The sequence below is a fragment of the Myzus persicae genome, unplaced genomic scaffold (genome assembly GCF_001856785.1).
Source record: "Myzus persicae strain clone G006 unplaced genomic scaffold, MPER_G0061.0, whole genome shotgun sequence".
Classification (NCBI taxonomy): Eukaryota; Metazoa; Arthropoda; class Insecta; order Hemiptera; family Aphididae; genus Myzus; species Myzus persicae.
Window position 1 is genome coordinate 813,544 of NW_019100802.1, and position 11,786 is coordinate 825,329.

The 11,786-nt window shown below is 31.8% G+C and overlaps 1 protein-coding gene across 1 annotated transcript; it reads right to left on the bottom strand.

The window, feature by feature from the left end:
- Positions 1 to 5,329: 5,329 nt before the first annotated feature.
- Positions 5,330 to 11,282, bottom strand: LOC111043135 (UDP-glucuronosyltransferase 2B2-like). Its single transcript, XM_022327988.1, has 4 exons — positions 10,017 to 11,282; positions 8,740 to 8,959; positions 8,376 to 8,595; positions 5,330 to 5,449 (listed from the first exon to the last, which is right to left on the bottom strand). Exons 1-4 carry the CDS (start codon positions 10,866 to 10,868, stop codon positions 5,431 to 5,433), a joined length of 1,311 nt encoding a protein of 436 aa, XP_022183680.1. The 5' UTR covers positions 10,869 to 11,282; the 3' UTR covers positions 5,330 to 5,430.
- Positions 11,283 to 11,786: the final 504 nt, after the last annotated feature.

The window sequence follows — 11,786 nt, forward strand, 5'->3', positions numbered from 1 at the left end:
GAGCTGATGACGATGGACTTCCACTCTGGTCCGATTGCACATCCGTTTCATCGCCAAGGATAAGCAGTTTTCGGTTCTTCGTCGTCATCCCAGAGGCGAAACGACTGACGCCAAGTGGCGGGTACACCACGACCGCGTCTCCGAGTGCTTCGTCCCAGTGCTCATACTGATCGGAAGTGGCGAGTGACAAGTTCGTTTCCATTGCCGACACCGCCGCCTCGTAAGATGATGAAAATCCCGATGCCTCGCAATCTCTCGGCTCGGGTTCGTTGTGTTCTGCCAAGATCCGTTTCACGTCCTCGTCGTAGCTGCAGTCATCGTCGTCACCCGACGAAGAACACGAAAATGCTCCTTTACTGTATATTGGCACATACTTAAGGCACTCGCGCACGTAGTCTGGATAATCTACTGTATCACTGACTGTAGATCCCGAAGACGACATGGTGACGTGACGACCAACACACAACGTTAATACCCGTCGTCAGGACACCAACGTAAAGTGGGGCTAATAGTCTTTCAACGTGATGTCCGTATCCATGGTGACAAGTGACAACCATGACGATAACTATGGTGTGCGGTGCGTGTAATGATTTATTATATTGACACCAAGTTATGTTCGATCAGATGACTTGAAAAGCTAGATCCAAAATTATAATTTTGAGGACCCAGTGCAAAAATATTTAAAGTACCTCATCATTCCGAAGCCATTGGTGCGAGCAGTGCATGGCTGAAACTCCTCAAGTGAGAACCTAATATTAAATATCAATTGTTAATTTTACAGTGAATTAAAAAATTTTTTCAAGGTTCAAGCCCCTCCGATTTTATATTTCTGCCTATATATATAGTTGATAGAATTTTAAATGAGTAGATATTAGATAAAAATATTAATGAAACTTTCAAGCATATTTTAATAGAAAGTGACAAAATTAATGTAAGTTTTTATAACTTTTAGTAACTTAATCGACTTTTTTTTATTTTAAGTTTAAAAAAAATGATTTTATAAATTATTAAAAACCAACATACCCACAACCTACGAGTACATAATATTCCTAACATTTAATAATGTTACATTTTGCAGGAATTATTGGAAACTATATTTTATTTTTGAAGAATACTAATTTTCTCAAAATTCGTTATTAAATATTTCTGCGTGAAATAATAACTTTAAGTAATGCCTATTAAGTCCATAAATTCTATATCTTGCCTACTAAGTTACCTTTTTTTCCTGTTCAACCGACAGAAGAGGAAGCTTTGTGTAAACAATGTTATTTCTCTGTTGCCATCGTTTATTGATTTATACAAGTTTAGCTAAAATAGTAAAAGCGTAATGCACGCAATACTTATACATAAATACATAGTATACATAACACAAGGTAAGTTTATAAAATATACACAGTTAGTATGATACTTAGATACCTACTTTAATTTTGTATATGAAATTTATTGAAATTTAGCATTCAATATAAATTGTTCACCATCCCGAATTTCAGTTGCAGTGCAATATTAAAACATTTGAACACATTAGTTTTCAAGTTTGAGAGAGCTAAAATAATTCATGAGACAAAGACCCTTAGAGGATTTTAACCCATTCAAAAATAATGAATTCCAACTTCATTAAAAAAATATATTTTGATGAATTAAAATAAAACAGATAAATAACAACAATTGTATTGTAAATCAATAAAAAGTTGACAGCAATGATTATCATGATCATTAATCAAACAAGCTATAAGTTTTCTTTTTTAAAACGTGAATTTGCTTACACAGTTTAAACTTAAAAATCCCACAAACACGCTGTACGCACAATGGCGCTAAAATTAAATTGTCTTAGTGGTGTCGCCGTGGCAGTGTTTGTAGAGTATAAACCTATAAAAGAGATTAAAATATTAAAAATATATCAAAACAAGTTCTTAAATGAAATGTAAAATTTAAACCACAATATTTACACGAAATTTGTGAAATTAATTACTCAGGGAAACTAACTTAAAGTGGTTGCTATAAATTCCCTAGTGCTATGTAGGTACTTGATCAGTAAACAGCTGTCAACTAATTATGATAATATATTGTATATTATAATTTTATAATATTTTGTGATGTCGTCCACTACTTTATTTTTGAAATACATCACTAAACGGTATATCATATTTAAATTAAATAATTATTGTTGTGTTCTGTCAACAAAAAACTTTAACTCTCTCACAGACTAATTTCAATAACACATTACATATTGCCAAGGCTGGGCAAGTTAATTATATTTTTTAACTCAGTTAAGTTAAGTTAAATTTAAATTTAAATCAAGTTAATAGTTAAAAGTTAATTCAAAATGTTCTATCAATTAAACTAAGTTAAGAATTAACCAAAATGTAATATTAACTTTTTAACTCAAGTTAAGTTAAAAAAAGTTTTTTTGTTTTCATATAGGAAAAATTAAAATATTCGTACCTAAAATTGTTCATGTTATTACACCAAAGAACTATTATTATTTTATGTGTTCAAAAAGCTAACAGTACTATACGGAAAATGTAGACTGATACCAGATTGTACAAACTCGAAAATGGTCGCGTTAGTTTAACCTAACCGCGTCTTTATATTTTAGTCGAAGTCGAAGTATAGGCTAGTACAATACTGAGTAGCGTATTTATTTTTATACCCATACAGTGATTACTGAATACTGAAGACTTATTAGTAGTTATTACTTATTACTAATACACGATAATTAGCTGTAGGCCTGTATGGGTAGTTAGATTATCAATAAGACAAGAACACGAACCGCGATTAAAGATATTTTTCATTTTTTCATCGTGACACGGACTAATATAATATTATAATAAAACCTGGAAATGACAGTATTAGTAGTTGTAACAGATATGTAATAATATGTATCGATATCGAATATAGAAACATGGTTTTACCACCACTAGTCACTAGGCGTCCATGCGGGAATTCTAGAACTAACTTTTCTGAAATGTTGAACAATTATTCCTGATAATAACCTAAAAGGTTAGGTTGTTAGTCTTTGATATGCCTAATACCACCCTCTCTGAATAAGTTTTCAAGTAGAAAAAAAAACAATATTATTGTTGATTTACCTTGGCAAGACATCTAAATAAATTATTTTGTTATATAATTAAGTATATTTTGATTTACATGTCATATTTTTTATAATTTTGCAAATTTTTTTTGAAACTCAGTTAAGTTGAAAGTTAAATGGAAACTTACTGTTCGAACGCGGCTGATTTTCCCGCCGAATCAGCACATCGCCCAAAGGCTTTACAAGTCTCCGCGATCGGTGTGGAGTGTCCGCGACAGATCATCCCCCCTCTACACATCCGTGGCCGACGATGTCCACTCCAACCTTCGTCCGTCCGCTTGCGAAGTTTTGTCTTTTGCCAACGGCCGAACCTGGTGGGTCCAGTTCGCTCGCCTGTTCGCCACATTTGTTTTTTCTTTTGTCAACCGCGTGGTCAACCGACCTTATTTCTGGTCGTTCGTATAATTGTCCATTTTCTTTTACGTGGTGTACGCGACAATCGTCGTAAGTCCCGAGACAGTCGGGGCTTGACGTGTGCGTCCCATCCGTCATTTAGATCGAATATCGATGATCTATTTATTGTGACACTGCCATCATACTTTCTCCATACGTGCCACCACGGTCGCCTTACCAGTCCATACTACAGCGTGGCTTTGCCGAGTTGCAGACAGCAGTACAGGTCATACTTTTTGTTCTCATTTATTGTTATTAATTATTATATATATTTTATATTGTATGTATTCAGACAAATAAGTTGTGATTTAATTATTAAGAATAATACGGGCCCGCACATTATTATTTATTATCATTCGTCATTGTTATATACGCTGTGTTGCGATTAATATATTATGTCTGGCGCACGGCGTCAGTTTATTGTATCATAATTTGTATTTTGTATTATTGATATTTTCACACCGTGAGGTACCTTGTATATTCCAACACTCCGCAAGTCGTGGCCGACAACCGCCGCCCTCGTAGGAGCGGTCGCGGCGCAACACTTACAATTAATTAATTAATTTAATTTAAGTTATTTGTTTATTTCTTTTTTTTAATACTTAAATAGACAGTAATATGGTTTAAAACAATAAAAGTAAATGTTTATGCAATATGCATTATCAATAATGGTTTTATTATATTTATTATTTAATTATTTATAAATTAATTTGGATTTGATTAAAAGTAACTCATTATTTATTAAATTTATATCAATAAAAATCAGTCAAGTTAAAAATGAAGTTGATGAAAATTAAATTTAAAAAAGTTAAATTAACTTAACTTTTACTTTTACTTAACTCGTTTATGCCCAGATTTGTTATAATGTATTTCAAACTTGTAATTTGTAAATATTGTAATATTTTTTAGAACAAATGGTATAAAAGGTATAAGGTGAAAAACAATTAAGTAGGTATCAATTTTCTTTTACTACAATGGATCTTGAATTAATATAGTATATGGTGATAAAATTAGTGAACCAAATAATATAATGAATTTAATTAATCTAAAATATATTTAAATGCATACAAATTTAATAAAACTTACTTTAGGGTTCAAAGCGAATATTATATTAAATATTAATATATCTATTATGCAATATCACAAACAGTTACATGTTAAAAAAAATTAGGAATTCCAAATCACTTATATACAAAATAGAATACAAATTGTACACAAAATAATAGGTATATTCTAGGTCGTGGTTTACAGTAATAAACATAATATCTCATTTATTTTTAGAAATTTTAAAACATAACATTTGATTAATCGGTAAACATAAAAATTCGCAGATTTACTGTTAAGGCATTTCAAAAATCAAGTTAAAATATAATTACTCGGGATTAATAATTTAATATCAATAGTGCAATACCATACAAATTAAAATTGTGAAAATCATAGCTTTGCAACGGTCTAAAAAATGTGTCTTAAAAAACAAGTCAATACGGCATATTGAAACCTAACGTTCGAAAGCTTGCAGGCGTGCCGCACCGCAGGTAGTCTGAACTCCGAAGAATAATATAATTGTAATTATTAATTAAATATACATTTTAAAAATAGGGAACTATAACACCTAATACGAGATCGTGGAAATTGAAACCATGTTAATATTATTATATGGATTCAAATTATCAAAATTATTCAAATTTCGGTTTGACGTTTCGTGAACGATTCAAAAGTATTGTACATGCAGCGTATTTAAAAATATTGTAGATTATAAAAACGACGAGGAATATGCAAGCGATGGTGAAACCCATCACGTCCAATAGGTAATATTGGTACCACGACAGATTGAGCGCCGGAGACTTCAAGTGCGATGCTCCACGGTGACGTAGGACGTACTCCGTCCAGTAAACGACCAACGACTCCGGTGACATAGGTCGATCCTTGAATATTTTCATGGCGTTTTAAGCGCTCATTGAATATCTATACGTAAGTACAAGAATAAAAATAACAGTAATTAGGATTAATGCATATTATTATATAATATTATGATTGACTTCTAAAGATTCTGATTAAGAATTAATACGCTTAATAATTTGTAAAATATTCTAAAATGATAAAATTACTTTGACAATATTTTTGCATTTATACAACTAGGATGAATAATATTAATTGCATATTTCTGCATAATAAAATTAATAGTTGCATGTGTAGTGATCTGATGACTACTGGTGTCGTTGAGAGGAATAGGATGAGGTATACTATAATCATTATCATTAAATTTAAGAAAACGGTTTGGTAAATAGTTTTTCAAAATACAAATAACACATTACAAGCAGACCAATCGATTCAAGAAAGCCAAAAATGTTTTAAATTTCTAAATTTCCAAATCCATGTTTACTTAACATTGTGTGCAAAGTGTCTATACAAATAAACTATTTACCCTAAGTTAGTATGGTTTCTTAAATATTTTAAACATATTACATCATGTATTTTTTAAAATGATTACTGAAAAGAAAGTACTATATTATATTGGTAACTATTTTTTTGAAGGTTAAACGATTAAATAAGTAGGTGCTAATTAATAAATTGGTATTTTTTAAAGAAATATTTTTGAAATGTTGCATTTTTAAAAAATAATATGAGTGTATTTTAGAATTTTAGATTGATTTCACAATGATGAGTGTTTTATTTTGTGTCTGTCATCACTTTATTGAGCAATAAAATGCTAAGATATTCATCTTCCATATATTTTCTGGAAGAGAAGAAGTGAATTGAATTGCTACTTTAAGAGACCAGAAGAAATTAATTCTAAGTACTTTTTTTAACAATTGGAAAAAACAAAAAAAAAAAAAATATAGAAAACTGGCATGTTAACAAAAAAACCAGTTGTAATTTAAAACAAATAACCGTTATATCTTTAAATTAGAGGAGTCCAACCTTTTGGGAAGTCGGGGCCACATTATGTGAGTAAAAGACATGGGTCAAATACTTATATATTTTATAATAATACATTTAATTTATAATGACATGGGGAAAAATACATTTATTTAAATTTTAAAGAAGATATTTTTTTAAAAATAATAATAAAACTAATATGGAATTTGAAATTTATCTCCCCGAATATTGGTCTTTAATTCTTATCGGCCTCATCTTTTTGAATAACATGATTACAAACGTTTTTACTCGCTAATTTTTATTTAACGTTGCCACATTGATTTGTGAACCATTACAAAATATTATAATATTAAATTTATATATTTTTATAAATTAATAAATTAAATTAATTTATTAATAAATATAAATTATTCATAAATTGCATAATTTTACATAGATAAACATTAAAAAATAAAATGTTTTGTCAACTGCTTTAAAAATGTAATTGTTAAAAAAAAATATTAATTATTCGTAAATATATTGTTTAATATATAGGATACATATGAACTTATTGTCGATTAATTTTATTGGAATTACAATTTTTATTTGGACATTCCCATTTAATTAATCCATCCCTGCGTTGTCTTATTAAAAAAATAGTACCTATATAAAATGATTTAGTTATTTTTGTTCTTTTCAGAAATAATAAGTTTAAAGTTTTCGATTATGAACACTAATATTAAACATTATTACGAACAACAGAATTCGAAGACGGCTTACCCAACAATTTAGAATGTTAATAATTATTTACAGAAGAATATAGGCTCCGTAAACCGCTATATCGTATTTAATATCTTTATTGCTATCATAAAGCCGCAAATAGCGTTCGAGATTTTTTTTAGGAAAAAGCTTAGCCTCTAAAGACGACCCTCTATATTTGAGCCTACGATAGCTATACTTGTATACGACGATATGAAAAATGAGGATAAACGATAAAAAATCATTCAATATTAATAAAATAATAAAAAGGTATAAAATATTATTTCATTGATCTACCAATAAAAGTCGCAGTTGTGCTACCAAAAAGGTGTGCCATGTTATCACTGTCCGATTACAACAACGATTATAACATTCATATATAGGCACCTATTATGTACAATCTATTTAAGGTTAATTTAATTTAAATATGTTTTTAATTTAATATTTTTAATATAATATTTTTTTTCATAATAATATATATTATAATAAATTAGTTGATCGATTTGAAATTGACGTTGGACCTCATTAAAATCTACCGCGAACCGTGGGTTGGACACCTACCTCTGATATTTAAATGTTGAATAATGTATGTTTTATTTACATGGTATAATTTAAACAATATTTTTACACTTTTTGAATTATATATAAACGATAAACGTTGTATATATTTTTAGTTTTTTTCTATTAGTGTCGATAAAAAATATTTCACTGGGTCAAAAAACTTGAAAATTTAATATAAGGTTCCACTTAAGTTGTCTATTTTAAAATATTAAAGATACCTAAGTATAGAACCGATTTTTTTATAAGTATTTGAAGTTTATATTATGACGAGATTAGATATTTAAACGAAGTATAACACTTGAAACTTATATGTATGCATTTTGGTGGTAAGTAAACAATGTTTAGTAGTTTGAGTAAACAGAGAGTTGAGTCAATAAAAAAAGAACAAACATTAATTTTCAGTATAAAAAAAAATACAAATATACCTACGCGTTGTCCAATATTTGGTCAACTGTTATACACTTAAGAAATTTTTCAAACATTTAAAATTGTTTTCAAAATGGTAGGTACGTTGACTGACCCGCATGGCTTACGCCTTACACCCGTATGCATTTCAGTAAATTGTATAGTGTATACTCAGCAGAGCAGTTTAGGCTATTTAAGACTACTCCCCCTTTTTTTGCTTTCAAATTCGGTCTTTATTTTTATTACAGAAACAAGCGGTAGTTCATAAATTTAATTAATCGTGGACGTTTTTAATATTTTAACTTACTTTTCGTTGTTGAGGAGTTCCAAGACATTGTTTAAGAACGAATTTTCGGTGACGGACAGTAGGTCCATCGAAATTGCCATGTCGGCGTTGACCAGGTTGTCAATATTTCTCGCCTGGTCGCCGACCAAAGGAAATCCGAGGACCGGGACACCAGCGTCCACGGTTTCGTATAGCCCAGATATACCTCCGTGGCTGATGAAAAGTTTCACATTGGGGTGCACTGTAACAACGGATACAAAAAGTGTAAAACGTTTTATCATTTAATAGGTGTTAACCAAATTTATTATTTGTGACCTCGGTGATTTGAGTTCATGTGATAATGATATTAAGAAATTAATGTGATATTATATATTTTAGTATTTACAAAGTATATCTCGTTGGGGAAGCCATTTTTTGGTCATCATGTTTTTTGGTTTGTCTTCCATTTCATCTTCGTATTTCAACAAAACTCTTTGTGGGACTCTCGCAAGCGCCTTTATCAATGCTTTTTTTACGCTTTCCGGTATTGTAGACATTTTTACGGTTGAACCAAAACTGAAATAAATTACTCCATGAGGCGACTGTTCAATGAATTCTAATACATCCTGAAATCAAAAAAAATTATATTTATTTAGGAATATAAAACAAAAAAATCTATCAATCAACAAATTAGTGTCTTAGGCCTTAGCTAATATTATGATGATATTACATAATAATTGTTAGAAGCTTGAATGGCGAGACAGTGTTACTCCTCTGTTAATATCAATTTTAAATAATATTTTAGATACAAATTGAAATACTTGATTACAACATTTTATACAAATTAAATATTTTTAATTATTATTTAAACTATTATACCTGTACAATATAGGCCGATATGTCTATAAACGTAGAAGTAGGTATAGAATAGAGGATACAGATATTTAAAATTAATGTTCTATTCTGTCCTTAAAATTATATTTATTTTTAGCCTTACTAAACTTAAAATATAATTCATTTATAATAATGTTGGATGTTGAAGAATTGAAGGTAAAAATATACCTTTTAACTTTTATATAGATAATTTAAACAGTATAATATATTAGTCAGTGTATAGTCAGTATAATTGTCTATTGTTATATTTTATAGAAAAAATAATCTTCAGACTAATACAAATGCATTGATTATATTTAAATTAACTCTGCATTATCAAAATGAAAATATAATTTCAGTAGTATACTGGATAGTGACCACTGAACATTGTTTTTGCAATCTATTTTGACTTATGTATTATTATTTATGCTGGACACTATTATATATGTAATCAGGATTTGATGGTAGCATTCAATTACATGCGACGATTTCTAGAAGAAAGAAGACAAAACTTTAAGACATAAAGTTAACGTATTTTGACGCAGCTTAGGCCTTTCAGGGAACTCAAAAGTTGAAAAATACGTACTTATCTGAAGATTATTTCAATGTTTTTTATCAGGATATAATTAGAATTTGTATGCTAAATTATACGGTTGAGTTAATTGTTGAAAATTAGATTGCTATTAAAATAAACAAGTCCCTAATACCACCAATAATAACATATATAATAACATTATTATGATCGTCGATCGCCGATTTCGTATACCAATAATAGTATTGGACAATTATTTTTAATTAGTGATTTCTCACTTTTGGCAAACTCTTGGCTGCTTTCAGATGTATTCCGCCCACATCGACGACGTTCCTGGGCACCGGACTCGGGGCGTCGGTAATGAAATGTCTGTTGACGAACACCAAAGACGGTGGCACGGGGTCGAGTAGATCGTACTCCTTGGGCGGTTCGGTGTACTTGAGCACGAGCTCCATGTACCGCTGGGCAACCGAACCGTAGACCAGTAACGCCGCGTTCCTCAGCCTTTCCAAGAACGTCTCGGGGACGGCATGCGCGGTCATCAGGTTGGAAACGGCGGCGGGGTTGGACACGTGACCGGTGATGGTGCGCTCCATGAAGGCGATTAGGGGCAGCGGCGTGACGTAGATAAGCGGCACCCCGAGCCGGGCGGCCACGTACGACATGCACTCGGACCAAAACGACTCGATGAGCACAGCGTCAAAGGCCGCGGGCGACGACTGTGGCCGGTCCTGCAGCAGTTTTTTCATCTCGTCGCTGCCGTAGACCACGTCACACTGCGACCGACCCATTTCCACGAAAGAGCCGTACGTCCACAGCGGGTTGCGGAAGTGGTCCAGGAGGCCGACCAGGTCCAGGTCCAGGCCCACCGGAAACCCGTTGGATATGTCCACTTCCGTGTAATTCTCGCGGTCGCCGTCCAAGAAGGGTGTGAACGCGGTGACCGTATGTCCGTTGTCCACCAGTGCCCTGATAATGCCACTCATGAAGTTCCAGTGGCTCCTGCCACCAACCGTCTCCACGGCCAATATCCTGGCGCATCCCGAGGGAACGGGCCCCGGCCACCCAGCCAACGCGAAGATCATCACTGCAGCAGCAGTGCCAGAGACCAACCGCATTCCGGTACGCATGTTACCCGCAGTAATACGACACTACGACCTAAATTATGTGGACTCGCGATATGACGATTTCCGGCGAGAAATTAAAAAAAAATTGCGACAGTCGGCGAGGTAGGCAAAATCGTGTTTTCCGATTGTGATCGACGGATATTAAACTAGTTCCGGTTCGATTGATGCGTATATGGTTAGCGTTACGGTGCGATCGGTTTAGTGGTGTGCGAATCGTACTAGGGCGCCGTTTTTAAACCGGTCGAGTGCCTATTAATATTAGAAATTGCCATCATCGACGACGCTGTTAATCTATATGAATCATATGTTATAGCTGAAATATGTATTGTGTATTGTGTATAAGCACTTTTATAACACTTCAGGCTGAGATAAGAGCATGAAATATTGTTGCAATTTTCGAACACTCAAAGTTCGAGTTTTTTTTATACTTATATATTACGAATTTATGAATTGCTGGTATTATAATATAGGCTTATCGTTTTACGCTAAATTTGCGGTCATTGAACTCTTTAACATGGATAACAGATCGTGGAAAATAATGCAATAGATATAAGTATTTTGATATAGTGTTTGTTTTTGTTTTTTGTGCGTCTCAGACTACATTCAATTATTCAGCTACCTATACCTATTATATAATTTATATTTATGTGATAAAGAGTGATACTTTTTGTAGTTGTTATAGATATTTAGAGTGCTTATCAAAAGTAACTGGAACTAATGATTTTCGTTTTTCGAAATGTTTCAAATATATTTATAGCACCAGTATAGAGTATACATAATTTTTGTAAGGGAGGGGATCAGTAAAAAAAAATTTAAACCTAGATATCTGCACATTTAACTAATAAATAACAAAACATATATTTTTAATAAATTTTATTTCAAAACCACAAACAATTATAATTTATGGTACAAAAAGTATTT